Raw genomic sequence first — 18,424 nt, forward strand, 5'->3', positions numbered from 1 at the left:
TACCATTCAACTGAAATGGAGCTCAGACTGGTATAGAAACACACAGCTCTACTAGCTAGGCTACCTGGATTCAGCTATTTGTATTAACAATGACTTGTGGACAAAGATTGGTATAATTACCGGTTTGTAGAACTGTTTCAGGATCAAGCGATGGTAGGAAGTTACAATCTGGTGGCCTGGGAGAAAGATAAGTAAGCAATGTGTTTACTGTGTTCAATTCCCTTTCCTCAATCATGGATACTTAGAGCAAAAATAGATATAGTCAATACCTTTCTTTGTCTAATTGGTTACTTTTCTCACTCTCGTTGATGACCACCAGTTCATCTAGAAGGGATGTGGACTCTTTGGTAAACTTCTCAAAGACCTGAGGAAAAACTAATGAGTAACAATGTACATGCATGTTTGTCACATAACAACAGGATTGGGGTGAATTCCATTTCAATCAGGAAGTAAACCATATTTAAATTCCACATTTTCCTCATTGAAAAGCATGGAAGACAATTTCAGTGTACTTCCTGAATTGACCCCAACTCTGCATAATGTCATTGTTATATACATTTTAATCTGTAGGATTCAAATGTGATGTCCAAATGTGTGCTATTGTACACAGTCACAGTGCATTTGCTCACAAAACCACCTCCAACTTCCTTCATACTGGACACAGAGACATACACATGGACTCTGGGGAAGTTGATAAAAGGGCCTCATTGCCAAAATCCCGAAGTATCCCTTTAAAATGGTGGCTAGGCTTACCAGTCTTTTGTTCACCCAGTCCATGTGATCATACACTAAACTTCCTCCAAACTCATCAGTCAGCTGACAGGGCTCGATGTAGCGTGTGAGCTTATTGGCAGATACCAGAATAACCTGGAACAAGAGAACAGAGGAGAGACAGGGTCAGAGACAGTTATTACATCCCCACTGTGGATTAAGGAGTTGTATTATTTCATCATCACGCTAATCTCATCCAAGTTTGGACAGTATAAAAGCATGATTTAAGTTTGTAAAATGTAGAAACAATTGATCAAGTGGAGCAAGGCCTAAACACAGCTGGTAGCGTGGTGTGATGGCCTTTCATACTGGTTAAGTTAACAACTTTTCAATGTTAACAACTCACACTGACTAGATAGCGGTAAAGTTTTCAGTTCGACACATCAACGTTGACAACCCAGACAAACTAGATAGGGATTGGAATAGGATTCTGGGAGAGGCCTATACAGACAAGTCTCTCTGTAAGCCCTGCCTGTTAGCCTCCACGGCTGTTCCTCCTGTCAAATACAGGCCTGTTTAGATGTAGCAAGGGGATGGGAGGCAACCGCTGACCATACAGATGAGATGAACACAGCAGAATGTTTTCCACCAGGGACAGACTGGACAGAGAGACCAGGGCCCATACAGATGAGATGAACACAGCAGAATGTTTTCCACCAGGGACAGACTAGACAGAGAGACCACGGCCCATACAGATGAGATGAACACAGCAGAATGTTTTTCACCAGGGACAGACTGGACAGGGAGACCACGGCCCATACAGATGAGATGAACACAGCAGAATGTTTTCCACCAGGGACAGACTGGACAGGGAGACCACGGCCCATACAGATGAGATGAACACAGCAGAACGTTTTCCACCAGGGACAGACTGGACAGAGAGACCAGGGCACATATTCAGAAAGATCCGTTTGTCTTTCAGATCATAATGAATAAGACAGAAATGGCCTGATCCTAGATCAGCATTCATACTTTGAGATGCTTTATGAACATGGGCCCTGAACTCCAGTCCTCAGCACAAACATCCTGGATACGTCCAGTCAGAGTGAAGAAAAAGACTTACATCTCAATCTCCCAATAACGTCAAGATATCTGCCTGTCTGATGTCATGTGTGGGTGTGTTGAGACGTATCGGAGCTATCTGGCAGCCATACCTGGTTGTTTGTTTTCAGACACTAATGGAGTGTAAAGTCAGAAACAGATGTATTGTATTTTCACCATGTTGTGATTCATCACCAGTCTATGCTGTGAATATTACTCAATGAAGATCAGATACTACTTATCCTAACCTGTACACACAGAGACATAACTCCCCTCACCCAGAAGATTAAAGTGAGAGCGTGTGCAGCATGAATAAAGGGATGAGAGAGAGCTTAAAGGTCAAATACAAGTGAACCCTGGAGAACTATATAGTTAGGCATCAACCCTGGAGAACTATATAGTTAGGCATCAACCCTGGAGAACTATATAGTTAGGCATCAACCCTGGAGAACTATATAGTTAGGCATCAACCCTGGTGAACTATATAGTTAGGCATCAACCCTGGTGAACTATATAGTTAGGCATCAACCCTGGAGAACTATATAGTTAGGCATCAACCCTGGAGAACTATATAGTTAGGCATCAACTCTGGAGAACTATATAGTTAGGCATCAACCCTGGAGAACTATATAGTTAGGCATCAACCCTGGAGAACTATATAGTTAGGCATCAACCCTGGAGAACTATATAGTTAGGCATCAACCCCGGAGAACTATATAGTTAGGCATCAACTCTGGAGAACTATATAGTTAGGCATCAACCCTGGAGAACTATATAGTTAGGCATCAACCCTGGAGAACTATATAGTTAGGCATCAACCCTGGAGAACTATATAGTTAGGCATCAACCCTGGAGAACTATATAGTTAGGCATCAACCCTGGAGAACTATATAGTTAGGCATCAACCCTGGAGAACTATATAGTTAGGCATCAACCCTGGAGAACTATATAGTTAGGCATCAACTCTGGAGAACTATATAGTTAGGCATCAACCCTGGAGAACTATATAGTTAGGCATCAACCCTGGAGAACTATATAGTTAGGCATCAACCCTGGAGAACTATATAGTTAGGCATCAACCCTGGAGAACTATATAGTTAGGCATCAACCCTGGAAAACTATATAGTTAGGCATCAACCCTGGAGAACTATATAGTTAGGCATCAACCCTGGAGAACTATATAGTTAGGCATCACCCCTGGAGAACTGTGTAGTTAGAGGCTATCATAATGTTTTGTTCATCTCTGTAGAGACCAAAGCAAAACACACATACAAACACCATCATCACGCTACAGTGAAAACATGATGCTAATGCAGATTATTAACATTTTTCCCCTTGCAGACAGACTGACTCATTGATAAATATTCCTGGTTGTAAAGCAATCCCTAGAGTGTGTGGATCAATCCACATTGCCGTGTGGAATCAATGGAGGCCTCTTCATCTGCATATGACTAACAAGGTTAGGAGAATCACACACAGGCTTTCGTATTGCATGTGCATTTATTTATATCGCGATTAGCCTCCAAATAAGAAGGAAGAAAACTGTAGCCTGAAGTTTCTAGTTAAATTGTGATGGCAGATTGGCAACCTCCCAAAGAGAAGAGAAGCAGTAAGAAAAACAGAACAGACCCATCCCTTCTCTTCCACAGCCCACTATGTATCAAATGACATCTGGATAGAGACATTTGTACATGAAACCAACCTCAATCTATCCCTCTCTGGGCATGTATCCACACAGTTATAGAGTAGGGGTGCTGATCTAGGATCAGTTGTCTTAACTTACATCTTAATGTATAGGAATATATGGAGAGGTGGTACCTGGACCCATATCCACAAAGTGCCTCTGAGTAGGAGTACTGATCTAGGATCTGTATATATCGTCTGACTCAATATGATCTAAAAGGAAACACTGATCCTAGATCAACACTCCTACTCGGCAGCTTTTCAAATATGGACCCTGGGATGTAAACTCAGCTCACAATCCTAATCGAAGTGCTTTGAAACGGAAAGGCAGATCAAGCAGAGCATTTTGTGTCAGGGTTTAAACCCACAGTGGCATTTATTGTTCAGTTGCGTCTCAGTGAGTCAGCTCTCTACCATAAGTGTTGCTTTGTCTCACTGTGAGATCATTCCATTAACAGAAGAACATGTCCCCTCAAAATAGAATGGCCTCATTTGAGAAGATCAAAACCATGATGTATTGTGGCTAAATTGTGACTTACTGACTTAAATACAAATAATAATCAGTACATGTTGCAAGGTGATTTGAAATGCAGTCCATGTCGAACAAACCAAATAGCTAGTTCCTTGAGATTGAGGAGGCAGGCACTGAGTGAGACTGTTCATGCCCTGTTACACTTCCACATGCTCCAGTGTTCATGCCAGATTGGTTGTGGGCAGTAGAGTCCAATACAAGTCAGCCAACCACTTAGTTCAAATATATTTCATTCTCAACACCACAACAGTAACGTTAGATGAATAAAAGTATCTAACTAAACAAGGTCAATTTCGCAATTGAACTATTTTCCCCCAATTCTCTTTTATTTCCAATCCCAATAAACGGACCACCTCTGCCATGTAACAGAGCCATCTGGTGAAGCAGGGGAGTTATAGGGAGGGAGAGCTAGAGGGTACTGCTGGCCCAGATCATTACACAACTGTTGGGAGCAAAATCAACAAGAAAGACCTCTACTGAGCAGTCTCAGGAATTAGTGTCACGACACTTTATACATACATATATATACACATACATACACACATACATACACACACATAGAAATAGAAACTGGCGTGTGTCCCAACATATAAATCCTTCAGGAAGTGATGATCAAAGACATATGGGAGGTTGAAATGGAGCAGGATGCATGAATGTTCTGATACAATGCTGACTTCCATTTAAAATCACCACACAGTGCACTTAAAATAGACTAACGCTGCCATGCTGTCTACCACAACAGACCTTGCCATCTATCTATCAGCCTCATTTGACAGAGAGCTTCATTACAGATTGAAATATGCATATTGGTCTATAACATGTTGTCAGGAATTACTCTGGGGGTTTATTGGTAACTGATAGGCTGCATTTGAGGGCTGTTGTGGAGCAGGCAACCACAAAAGAAGCAGCGAAAATCACTAGAAATCACTAGTCATTGTAATAACACCACCCACATGAGTTACCTATACAGAACAAACAGATCTGAAGAACACCATTGCTGAAGGGGTTAACAACACAAGGCCAAATTGAATACTGACAATTAAATATCTATTCCTCTTTATCAATTTGTTTGCCACCCAACCACCAACGTTGGAATCATTGGTTCGCGAAGGAAAGTAAATTGAATTCCGGCCATAATTAGTCCCTCTGGGAGGTGACTGGGGATGCTGCTGCTCAGATGGGAGGTGACTGGGGATGCTGCTGCAGAGAGAGAGAGAGAGAGAGATGCAGAGAGAGAGAGAGAGCGATGCAGAGAGAGAGAGAGAGAGATGCAGAGAGAGAGAGAGAGAGAGATGCAGAGAGATGCAGAGAGAGAGAGATGCAGAGAGAGAGAGAGATGCAGAGAGAGAGAGAGAGATGCAGAGAGAGAGAGAGAGAGATGCAGAGAGAGAGCGAGATGCAGAGAGAGAGAGAGAGATGCAGAGAGAGAGAGATGCAGAGAGAGATGCAGAGAGAGAGAGATGCAGAGAGAGAGATGCAGAGAGAGAGAGAGCGAGAGAGAGAGAGCGAGAGAGATGCAGAGAGAGAGAGAGATGCAGAGAGAGAGAGAGATGCAGAGAGAGAGAGAGATGCAGAGAGAGAGAGATGCAGAGAGAGAGAGAGAGAGAGAGATGCAGAGAGAGAGAGAGAGAGAGATGCAGAGAGAGAGAGAGCGAGATGCAGAGAGAGAGAGAGCGAGATGCAGAGAGAGAGAGAGCGAGATGCAGAGAGAGAGAGAGAGAGAGATGCAGAGAGAGAGAGAGAGAGAGAGAGAGAGAGAGATGCAGAGAGAGAGAGAGAGATGCAGAGAGAGAGAGAGATGCAGAGAGAGAGAGAGAGAGATGCAGAGAGAGAGAGAGAGAGAGAGATGCAGAGAGAGAGAGAGAGATGCAGAGAGAGAGAGAGAGAGAGAGATGCAGAGAGAGAGAGAGGGAGAGAGATGCAGAGAGAGAGAGGGAGAGAGATGCAGAGAGAGAGAGAGCGAGAGAGATGCAGAGAGAGAGAGAGATGCAGAGAGAGAGAGAGATGCAGAGAGAGAGAGAGATGCAGAGAGAGAGAGAGATGCAGAGAGAGAGAGAGATGCAGAGAGAGAGAGATGCAGAGAGAGAGAGAGAGAGAGAGAGATGCAGAGAGAGAGAGAGAGAGAGATGCAGAGAGAGAGAGAGCGAGATGCAGAGAGAGAGAGAGCGAGATGCAGAGAGAGAGAGAGAGAGAGATGCAGAGAGAGAGAGAGAGAGAGAGAGAGATGCAGAGAGAGAGAGAGAGATGCAGAGAGAGAGAGATGCAGAGAGAGATGCAGAGAGAGAGAGATGCAGAGAGAGAGATGCAGAGAGAGAGAGAGCGAGAGAGATGCAGAGAGAGAGAGAGATGCAGAGAGAGAGAGAGATGCAGAGAGAGAGAGATGCAGAGAGAGAGAGAGAGAGAGAGATGCAGAGAGAGAGAGAGAGAGAGATGCAGAGAGAGAGAGAGCGAGATGCAGAGAGAGAGAGAGCGAGATGCAGAGAGAGAGAGAGAGAGAGATGCAGAGAGAGAGAGAGAGAGAGAGAGAGAGAGAGATGCAGAGAGAGAGAGAGAGATGCAGAGAGAGAGAGAGATGCAGAGAGAGAGAGAGAGAGAGATGCAGAGAGAGAGAGAGAGAGAGATGCAGAGAGAGAGAGAGAGATGCAGAGAGAGAGAGAGAGAGAGATGCAGAGAGAGAGAGAGGGAGAGAGATGCAGAGAGAGAGAGGGAGAGAGATGCAGAGAGAGAGAGAGATGCAGAGAGAGAGAGAGAGATGCAAGAGAGAGAGAGATGCAGAGAGAGAGAGATGCAGAGAGAGAGAGAGAGAGAGAGAGAGATGCAGAGAGAGAGAGAGAGAGAGAGAGAGATGCAGAGAGAGAGAGAGAGAGAGATGCAGAGAGAGAGAGAGAGAGATGCAGAGAGAGAGAGAGAGATGCAGAGAGAGAGAGAGATGCAGAGAGAGAGAGAGAGAGAGAGAGAGATGCAGAGAGAGAGATGCAGAGAGAGAGAGAGAGAGAGAGAGAGATGCAGAGAGAGAGAGAGAGAGAGAGAGATGCAGAGAGAGAGAGAGAGAGATGCAGAGAGAGAGAGAGAGAGAGAGATGCAGAGAGAGAGAGAGAGAGAGATGCAGAGAGAGAGAGAGAGAGAGATGCAGAGAGAGAGAGAGAGAGAGATGCAGAGAGAGAGAGAGAGAGAGATGCAGAGAGAGAGAGAGAGAGAGAGAGATGCAGAGAGAGAGAGAGAGAGATGCAGAGAGAGAGAGAGAGAGAGAGAGATGCAGAGAGAGAGAGAGAGAGATGCAGAGAGAGAGAGAGAGATGCAGAGAGAGAGAGAGATGCAGAGAGAGAGAGATGCAGAGAGAGAGAGAGAGAGATGCAGAGAGAGAGAGATGCAGAGAGAGAGAGAGAGAGAGATGCAGAGAGAGAGAGAGAGAGAGATGCAGAGAGAGAGAGAGAGATGCAGAGAGAGAGAGAGAGAGAGAGATGCAGAGAGAGATGCAGAGAGAGAGATGCAGAGAGAGAGAGAGAGAGAGAGAGAGAGAGAGAGAGAGAGAGAGAGAGAGATGCAGAGAGAGAGAGAGAGAGAGAGATGCAGAGAGAGAGAGAGAGAGAGATGCAGAGAGAGAGAGAGAGAGATGCAGAGAGAGAGAGAGATGCAGAGAGAGAGAGAGAGAGAGAGAGATGCAGAGAGAGAGAGAGAGATGCAGAGAGAGAGATGCAGAGAGAGAGAGAGAGAGAGATGCAGAGAGAGAGAGAGATGCATAGAGAGAGAGATGCAGAGAGAGAGAGATGCAGAGAGAGAGATCTGAGAGACAAGGCAAGAAGGGCATTCTATGCCATCAAAAGAAACATACATTTCAACATACCAATTAGGATTTGGCTAAAAATACTTGAATCAGTCATAGAGCCCATTGCCCTTTATGGTTGTGAGGTCTGGGGTCCGCTCACCAACCAAGACTTCACAAAATGGGACAAACACCAAATTGAGACTCTGCACGCAGAATTCTGCAAAAATATCCTCCGTGTACAACGTAGAACACCAAATAATGCACGCAGAGCAGAATTAGGCCGATACCCACTAATTATCAAAATCCAGAAAAGAGCCGTTAAATTCTACAACCACCTAAAAGGAAGCGATTCACAAACCTTCCATAACAAAGCCATCACCTACAGAGAGATGAACCTGGAGAAGAGTCCCCTAAGCAAGCTGGTCCTGGGGCTCTGTTCACAAACACAAACATACCCTACAGAGCCCCAGGACAACAGCACAATTAGACCCAACCAAATCATGAGAAAACAAAAAGATAATTACTTGACACATTGGAAAGAATTAACAAAAAAACAGAGCAAACTAGAATGCTATTTGGCCCTAAACAGAGAGTACACAGCGGCAGAATACCTGACCACTGTGACTGACCCAAAATTAAGGAAAGCTTTGACTATGTACAGACTCAGTGAGCATAGCCTTGCTATTGAGAAAGGCCGCCGTAGGCAGACATGGCTCTCAAGAGAAGACAGGCTATGTGCTCACTGCCCACAAAATGAGGTAGAAACTGAGCTGCACTTCCTAACCTCCTACCCAATGTATGACCATATTAGAGAGACATATTTCCCTCAGATTACACAGATCCACAAAGAACTCGAAAACAAATCCAATTTTGAAAAACTCCCATATCTACTGGGTGAAATTCCACAGTGTGCCATCACAGCAGCAAGATTTGTGACCTGTTGCCACGAGAAAAGGGCAACCAGTGAAGAACACACACCATTGTAAATACAACCCATATTTATGCTTATTTATTTTATCTTGTCTCCTTTAACCATTTGTACATTGTAAAAAAACACTGTATATATATATATATATATATATATAATATGACATTTGTAATGTCTTTACTGTTTTGAAACCTCTGTATGTGTAATGTTTACTGTTAATTTTTGCTGTTTTTCACTTTGTATGTTGTCTACCTCACTTGCTTTGGCAATGTTAACACATGTTTCCCATGCCAATAAAGCCCTTGAATTGAATTGAATTGAGATGCAGAGAGAGAGAGAGAGAGAGATGCAGAGAGAGAGATGCAGAGAGAGAGAGAGAGATGCAGAGAGAGAGAGAGAGAGAGAGAGAGAGAGAGAGAGGGAGGAGGAAAACGCATAGACGTAGCAAGATCGACAGAGCCTGGTCTGTCCTTCGCCTTCCAATAAGACACTCACCTCAAAGCCTAGTCTGTCCTTCTCCTTCCAAAAGCAGAAATGAGTGACCTTCTTGTCCCAGAATTCATCAGGCTTCACCACACACACCAGAGACACCTCTGCTGGAATCACGTTCTATAAATAATGATATAATATGAAGGGGAAAAAATTAAGTAAAATAAAATAAGCAAAATGGTATAGACTTTCAATGGCTTACTGGACACAGTCAAATCCAGAAACAGAAATGTCATCCCCAAAACAATTCAGTGTTTTTCCTATATGCATTTAGCAGTGGCGCACCGCCATATTCTTAATTCCATTCCTTCACTTTAGATTGTGTGCATTGTTAGATATTACTGCACTGTTGGAGCTAGAAACACAAGCATTTCGCTACACCCACAATAACATCTCCTAAACACGTGTATATGACAAATAACATTTGATTTGATGATGGCTGCCACTGCAAATAAATAAATAAATATTTAAATAAAACAAAATAAAAATAGTTTTTGGGATGGTAAAAACATTTTCAGTGTAAACTGAAACCAGATATAAGGCATGGTGAGAAGATAATGAAGCAATCTATTTTTAAATAAGATCATCTTTGAGAATTAACAATCACCAAAATAAAATCTACAGTCAGGTAGAATCTAAAAGTAAAAAATGGCATGGGGCCCCCATGGACTTTGTTCTAACGTTTGAGTCACTCAGGTAGCATAAGAACAAGGCATAAGCCATGACAAAATGTGTACAATTGCAGGAAAATAGCTTTAAAACAGAAAAATTGTGTCTCTGTGGCCAAGAGCAAGGCCTCTAAAACCGCACCATTTTTCAATAACTGTTTAGCACATCAGTTTTTCCATGAAATCCTGCAGTGAATTTCCCCATCCCATCACATGGTAGGCCACTAAATGAGGAGTAGCTTGCAGCAGCATTTTCCCCTGACAGTGCCAGGCAGATTAGTGTCAACAGATAGTACATTTCATACTGTCATCTTATCTTTCCTGGTCCTGTTTCTGCAGAGGTCTATGGATAGCAGGGGACTGGCGATATCTACCAAGAGCATTTTACACCGTATAGTCAATCTGCAGTGACAAAACCAGGTAAGGGCAGACAGGGAAGAATGCAGGCTACAGTACAACAGACCTGGGTTCAAATAGTATTTTAAATCGTTCATAAACCTTGAGCGTTTTCTCTAGCATGCCTAGAGAGCCAGATGGGCGGGGTTTAACAGTTTTGGGACTATTCATTAAGCCAAGCAAGCTCAAACAAGCATAGCTAAAGTATTTTAAATGATTTCAAACAGTATTTGAACCCAGGTCTCTGGCAGACAGACTGCAGACCACAGTCTGCTGATATTGACCTCTATCCACCCTGCAGTGTGGCCGGAGCCTGGGTCCTGTTCATTAGGCATCAAATGGAAGAAAATGACTAAAACCGGGAGGGACAATGGTGTAAAATGTTTTACTAGTGTGCCCTAATTAGCACAACACAGAGCCTGGACTTCAGGGAAAAACGCTAAGTATTGTTTAACGGTATAATCAGCCAGCCGTGTCAAGCTATTTCATTCCTACTCTTCTTAAAATCTATTCAACTTAATTAAGATTGTCTTAATTACTTTCACTTGATTGCTGGTGATGCATTTGATCTGAGATGTCTATTTATTTGATTAGTTTAGGGACATTTTTTTTTAGGGACCACGCACATTGCATATTGCCCCAGATTTGGCTCCATAGCCCATCACTGTAATGTTTTACGACATTTGGAGGGTTATTATTTATTATGCAGGTAGGGTCAACAGAGACGAGACACCGACAGAACGCAACATCTGGGTTGGACCACCATTTTATTTCTCCTCCCAGCTCTTTGTCACATTCTGATTGGTAGAGGTGTTAACACCGTGTGGGTAGACCTAGATCGTTCCCCTGTGGAAACTTCATGCCCGCATCTGCTTCTCACTCGGACATATGCTCCTCTATACTGCGCTAATTAATCATTACCCTCATGAATATTCATTATAAATAGAGAGTCGTGGGTTTTAAAGGGTTAAACCTACTGAACATTGTTAAATAGGCCGTTGGGAACAGAACACATCATGTTAAAGTATTTTTACATCCTCACTCCTCAGCTCAACCCGCCACTAGTCTTGTTCTAATACAACAAAGCATGGCATCGTCTTCTTATCTAGCCTGGGTGTGTTATAGCAGACTGCATAGAAACAGTCAGGAGAATAAAGCAAAGTACAACAGAGACAATAGTGACTGACTGACCTACATGAGTCATCACGCTGTCAAACTGTAGAGGATGTTATTAGTACTCACTACTGTACATACGACTGTAATCCTCTATACATTCCAAATGCAGTAGGAGATAAAGACTGCAGATTGAAATGAGGTGTAGGTGCCATGTTTTTGACAAGCGTTCCTCCGCTTGATACACAGAAATATGGACCTCTCGTCTCAATACAGTGTGGGGTAAACTGTGCTTTTATCCTAAAAGGAACACTGTGCTGATTCTCTGTGTCCTACCAGCAACATGAACCCCTTCTTTTATCAGTTCCTACCTGCAACATCAGTACCACAGTCTTCACGATGTTCCACTGTGACTTTCGTCCGTCCACGATGACTGTGAAGCCTCTTGCTTTGCACTTGTCACTGAAGAGAGAAGACAAGAGAAATATGGTGATTATTTGTCTACCTGTAATAATGTGTGCTCTTGTTCCATGAATTTGACACCAAGGATCCCAGTATAGGTCAATAGAAGACATCAGATACATAGATGAAGAAAGCATCCCACTGGGAACCCACAACCGTAGCGCCATGTTCTTACTAACTGAGCCAGACAGGACCATAAAGCCGAGATGAATACAGATCAGAAATTGTGTAATCATCATGCAGAAGTCACAAGCTAACATAGCATGATCTTCCTTAACTTTTGGTATTCTCTCCTACACACCCACGTAGCAGAAGTAGCTCAATCCAAATAGAATACAGTCTAATGAGCGTCCAATACTGTTGCTATGCAAGTGCATTTTCAAAAGCAATGGAGCCAAGATCCCTTTTAGAGGCCTACAGATCAATATGAGAATAATAGAATGTCAGCCAGATAAAGGACAGGCTCTGTGCTCACATTCCATTGGCTAATAAAAGTAGACCACCTTAACAAGCAATGCTCTCTGCCTAATTAAATAATAGTGGTAAGTATTTCCAAATCAAGCTGCTGTGTATGTGGTATTTGGACATGATGAATACAATGATCTATTGAACTGTAAATAATAAAGGACCATGATTTATTTATTTTAAATTTGGGGGGGGGGGGGGGTCTTTGAAGGATCTACTGGAACATGCTCCCAAAAAGCATGCTATCCAATTGAAACCCCATTTTAATGTATCTAGATTTTTATAAGTCAGTGTGTGTGCCAGTGATTGATTCTTGCCTGGGGATGCCGAGGAGATAGTCCAACGTGGAGCTGAGCTCCTCCATACTGGTCTGTTCTGTACATAGTGGAATGGTTAGGATCAGTCCACTGCGTCTGTCTTTGCCTCCTGTGAATGTGAAACAACCAGAACAATTACTGTTATTAATCTTTATTTATACAGTTTAGTCTCACTGAGATAACATTTATTTTGCAAGAGAGACCTAGTGTATCTACCGTAGTGGGTGTACCCATGAGTGTGCCAGTCAAATTGCTATGGTCAGAGGTTCCAAGGCCATTTTGTTCCTTCTAATTCTATGGTATCTACACTGATTCACCGTACAAGTCATTAACAATCCATTTTCAAAGAATGCACACTAAAAAGTGTGTATAAAGAGGACTGTGTGTAAATCACATGGTAGACTTTGGAGAAGGTCGGGCAGACCCAAGTATTCCAAGTACGGCCGGCCAAGAATCATCTATTAAAGGAGGAGTAGTCTCTTGTAAACGCCACGGACAGCGGTAATGATGGAGGGAGCTCTGCCCCTGGATGTGTCCCAAATTATGCCCTAGTCTCTATGTAGTGCACTACTTTTGACCAGAGTCCTATTGGCCTTGGTCAAAAGTAGTGCACTATATAGGGAATATGGTCCCATCTGGGACATACCCTCTGACTCAAAAGCTCCTGCTACGTCGTTTTGTTCCTCGTAACACATCTGTAAGGGGGATGAACCAAAGGAGTGCATAGTGCCACATGTCAGGGTTAAAGGAGCAAAAGCAACAGTTATTCTCGTCAAAGTTAGTTTTGTGTCCACTAGGAGTCAGTGACATAAAAGCAAGAACTATTTGTCAAAGTCAGTCTTCTTTCAAGCCAGTGTGAGTCAGGTAGTCAGATTTCATTCAGGGAAGTGACAAAGTAGCTGCTTTGTTCTTTCTTTTATATGTGTAAGACTCTAAACACAGGAAACCACATAGTTGATTGTTGTGATTTTCCTGACAGGAATCTGTGTCTATTGGAGACTTTTACTAGTCAGGAAAAAAACGAACTAACAGAAGTCTTTAAATGATGCTCACCGGCACATTTCTTTATTTTATTGTCTAAACTATTATTTTTGGCAAAATGTGAAATTGGATCTCAAGAGAAACCCCATTTACATGTGTGAGTGTATGCAGTACAGCAGCTCAATCCAAAACATTTTTCTCTTTGAAGCTAACAAGAAAGAAAATCCATATTTATACATTTGTGAAATTAACTATTAGCTAGTATTTCATTAGACTTTAGTGTAACAATAATAAAGATCTGTTCTATTCTAATGCCACAAGCATTCATTTAGTTGTGTATCTAGTACCTAGTAAGTCAATGAGACCTTCAACAGTATCTGAACACAGAGTCCCTCCCTGACGCAGCCCTGGTGCTGTGACCTTCAAATCAGCATCATCAACAAGATGAGAAACCTCATTCTGTCAGCAGCAGGCAGGACAGAACAGAACAACAGGCTATTATCACGACACACTGCCTGCCAGAGCCAAGAATAGAGAGGGGGGTTTATCAGACCACCCAAGGACTCGCTACTAGACTCCTAGACCAAGGACTAACACTACACTCCTAGACCAAGGACTAACACTACACTCCTAGACCAAGGACTAACACTACACTCCTAGACCAAGGACTAAGATACTACACTCCTAGACCAAGGACTAACACCACACTCCTAGACCAAGAACTAACACCACACTGCTAGACCAAGGACTAGCTACTACACTCCTAGACCAAGGACTAGCACTACACTCCTAGAGCAAGGACTAACACTACACTCCTAGACCAAGGACTAACACTACACTCCTAGACCAAGGACTAACACTACACTCCTAGACCAAGGACTAACACTACACTCCTAGACCAAGGACTAACACTACAATCCTAGACCAAGGACTAACACTACACTCCTAGACCAAGGACTAACACTACACTCCCAGACCAAGGACTAACACTACAATCCTAGACCAAGGACTAACACTACACTCCTAGACCAAGGACTAACACTACACTCCTAGACCAAGGACTAACACTACCCTCCCTTCAGAGGCTAGAGAGGGATGATGAGCACACCAATAACACAGCAACTTCAAATGGTTGTTCCCTTGCACACCTATAATGATTAAGCAACTTGATGAAAATGAGAGCTAGATGTGGGGTACACACAAAGCTTCACAATCCTGGGAATTATACGAGCATGCATAACTTCAAGTTAATTTTTAGTGAACTCTGCCTGCCTCTACTTCCTTGATAATGCTGGCTCTCACTGCTGTACGCTTATTTCACTGACTGGGAATGTTCAATAAGCAGCACAAAATAGTGCTTGAGCCAGTTGCACGAGGACAAAGGTAAAGTAGTAATAGTAGATTCTGGCACTACTGTTGGGCATTTCTATGTAAAGATGATCACTGGTAAATGTAATGTTAAGCTTAGCAATGTAAATGCAGTGCGGATCATTCCAAGAAGCCATCTCTGTCAACAGTAAAGATAAACAGCTTTGACTGACAGGAGGATATTATTACCTGACAAGAAGGCTAGGCGTTTCTTCAGAATGGGCAGTATGTTGGTAGCCTCCATACTGGCAAGTTCCCCCCTGCAGTCTGAAAAGTAAACATATAGGTTATAGCAAAGCAGGTGATGCACATAATAATCATTAGATGATCACACACGCATACAACACTGTCATCCCTGTCAATTACAAGCCAACTGACACAACGAAACACCAAGATGCTTTACCTTTCTAGAAATCAAAGGTACCTCTTTCAAACATTTCCTTCTGGGCCCATGTTCTGTAATGAGGACAAAGATATAAGAACAAGTCAACACTATAGATAAGTAGCAACTAGCTCAATATTGACAATCATATTGACAAACAAATCATCCACTAACAAGGAATCAAGACATACCTTATTACTATGTCAGAACAAAAATAATGTCCAAGAACCATTTTGTTAGTCTATGGTATGAGGCTATGAAGAATGACGTGTGAACTGTTGTAATATATTCTATTAGCCTTAAACACAGTAATAAAATGGCTTGTTTTGCAGTATTGGGAGGATTACCCATCTGGACTGTCTTGTCTTAACTGAACGATACATAAACCACTGCAGTACATCATCATATCATTTTGGTCAAATCTGTTCTCAGCATATTTTTTAATTCCAAACACAGCAGAATGATAGATTTACATGGTTGCTGGCCAAAACAGTGTGGGAAAACATTTGAAACCCATTAGTAGATTGCAATGCAGCAAACTCTGACCTACTGCACAGTAATGAGCCACCCACTGGCATATTACCATTGATTGTCACAAACTGCACCCTATTACCTACAATGCACCCTACTTTTGACCAGAGCCCTATGTGCACTTGTCAAGGTAGTTCACTACATAGTGAATAGGGTGCCATTTGGGATACCCTGGTTTAGTGTACATATCTCTCACAAGCTTTCATGTAGTGCATCTGAGTTATTCAGGCAATTATACAAACCATAATAACCATCTATTATTCAATAACCTTATCCTGGAGTCATGACTAAGTAGCTATATTTGTAGGAAAAGTTAGGGTTGCTTTTCTTTCCTGGAAAGTTGGTGTCTTTGAGCTATTCTAGATCAAATATGTTTATGATGTGTAGTTCAAACTGGCTACTGTAATTAGCCACTGGTGAATAGTCTTACGCAGTACGAAAAAGTACTCAAATATATGCACTCACTACTGTAAGTAGCTCTGGACAAGAGTGTTTGCTAAATTACTCAAATGTACTCATTCTCACACTCCAGGAATAAATAGGTATTCCTATTTGGAGGCTGTAATTGATGACAATAACAATGCTACTTATTGCGATGGACAAAAATTATGTTATTTCTTCTATTTCAACATTAGACTACTCCTAAAGCATTGCTAATATGTGGCTACAATAGTTTTCACATGCTTCGAAAGTAGAGTAATTTGATATTGGTGACATTTTCAATGACATGGCCACGATGCATAGGCTACGTATGCAAAGGGCATTTAGGAGCGAGGACAACACTAGGTATGGTTGACAATAATCAACAGACATAACTATATTTCATACATTTAGGTTAAATTCCAAGTTCCGAAATGCTCGATATCATCCTTATGTGGTGGCAAATCATTACAATTGTTTTTATAGTAGGCATACAGCAGGCACGAGACAAAAGCCCTAAAATCGAAGGACCCACATCCCTGGCCTTCTCATCACAAGAACTCTTTAAAAAAATCGTAATTGTAAAATCCTTTATACATATTGTAATGTATGAAAATGATAATCTATGTCCCATTTGCTTACCCGTGCTGAATAAAAATCCGCGTTCGTATCACTTTTTAGCAGTAGCACGAGGTTTTCCCCAACTGACTACACATCCAATGGAAGCAACGCTAAACTGTTATAGTGAGCAGGCTATGCAGACACAATGACCTATATTCCTGAAACTGAATCCCGTGTTCGCAATATAATCCTTGTATGAAAATGATACCGTTTGTTGCGGCCAAAGGGGCGATTTCCTTCTTACCTCAGACGAAACAGGACGAATTATGTATGTATACGACGTTGAATCAATGTAGTCTGTAGGAGGAGTTTCTATTGACAAATCCCAGTTTATCTGACCGAGCTCCTCTGATTTATTGGACTGTAGGCGATCACATCTGTAACATCTTTCAACGCTTAGAACTCGTTAGAAAAAATATTGTATCGTCAAAAGTTACAACTCCGCCATATCTATACTGGATTTTTATTAAAATATGGTTTGTTTTCAGGGGGCTGGACTGTTACTACGGAGGCAACTCCCAAACGGACAATACATGCAATAGAGCGCCCTCCGACATATGTGAAGCTAGCCACAAAAAAGATTATCCATAATAGTGGCATTTGTGGTTCGCCTTCAAAATAAAAGGCACTCGTTGAAAGTTAATGCAAATAGATAGTGGAATCATGCCATATTTGGACTAGATAATGCTAAACAACGTTGGAAAGGTGTTATATAAATTCATCAAAAGTTCATTTGAGAGAAAAAATACAAATCTACTCAGCGACAACCACATAACACAACTGTGAAGAGTTTACAACAGGGGCACCGGTGGAGGGGCGAGAAGGAGTTGAACGGAGCCCTATGTCAGTCATATCAGCTCCCATGCTTGGCATTCATACTCCAATGCCAGCTGCTCCTGGTATTTTAGGTCCTTAAAGGGCGCTGCAAAATTTGAACGGCGATGGGGTACGGAACTCAATTTGGCATCTGTGTGACCATGGAGACTCCGCCATTGCGTCGCACCCTCCATATGGAGCCTCCGACCACATTTTCGGATCAAGCATAAAACGCACCACATGGTCAATCCCGTGTGTGCATTGGCCATGTAGCATTTATGGTGATATGGCCTTTGCAGATGTCGGGGCATTCATACTTGTTACGCTTCGCCGAACAGTACGGAGCTGTTGTGAAGGAAGTTGTCAAGGAAGTGAGTTTGTGTTTATACAGAATCCCCACCCACTCCTACCGTCAACCAATCATGTCAATGCGGAACTACACTGAGCTATACAGACACTCAGCGTTCTAAAAAAAAAAATGGGAGGCGCACGGAAATGTGGTATGGAGCTCAATTTGGCCTCCGCATGCCACCAGAGACTCCACAATTGTGTCACACTCCATATGGAGCCTCCATACACATTTTGGATCAAGCATAAATTGGCTTTTACCCAGTCACATTGCGACGTGGGAAGTGCATTACAAAGACCCGAAAGTGATTACAAGTTTTAGTAAT

At 42.5% G+C, this 18,424-nt stretch overlaps 1 protein-coding gene across 3 annotated transcripts in view; it reads right to left on the bottom strand.

Annotated features, from left to right (window-relative positions):
• The window catches only part of LOC110520311 (SEC14 domain and spectrin repeat-containing protein 1), a 38,258-nt gene extending 20,194 nt beyond the window's left edge, over positions 1 to 18,064 (bottom strand). Inside the window, exons 1-9 of one of the 3 annotated variants that reach the window (XM_036974818.1) lie at positions 17,179 to 18,064; positions 15,384 to 15,436; positions 15,170 to 15,247; positions 12,632 to 12,740; positions 11,759 to 11,849; positions 9,217 to 9,330; positions 754 to 867; positions 270 to 364; positions 121 to 176 (exon numbers count right to left, since the gene is read on the bottom strand). In XM_036974818.1, coding sequence (XP_036830713.1) covers positions 121 to 176; positions 270 to 364; positions 754 to 867; positions 9,217 to 9,330; positions 11,759 to 11,849; positions 12,632 to 12,740; positions 15,170 to 15,224 — 634 coding nt within the window. In that variant the 5' untranslated portion in view covers positions 15,225 to 15,247; positions 15,384 to 15,436; positions 17,179 to 18,064. Of the gene's footprint in view, positions 1 to 120; positions 177 to 269; positions 365 to 753; positions 868 to 9,216; positions 9,331 to 11,758; positions 11,850 to 12,631; positions 12,741 to 15,169; positions 15,248 to 15,383; positions 15,437 to 16,955 lie in introns of all 3 variants that reach the window. The other 2 variants (XM_021597541.2, XM_021597540.2) reach the window with 2 other exon arrangements.
• Between the last annotated feature and the right edge of the window lie 360 nt (positions 18,065 to 18,424).

The sequence above is a fragment of the Oncorhynchus mykiss genome, chromosome 3 (assembly GCF_013265735.2).
Source record: "Oncorhynchus mykiss isolate Arlee chromosome 3, USDA_OmykA_1.1, whole genome shotgun sequence".
Lineage (NCBI taxonomy): Eukaryota > Metazoa > Chordata > Actinopteri > Salmoniformes > Salmonidae > Oncorhynchus > Oncorhynchus mykiss.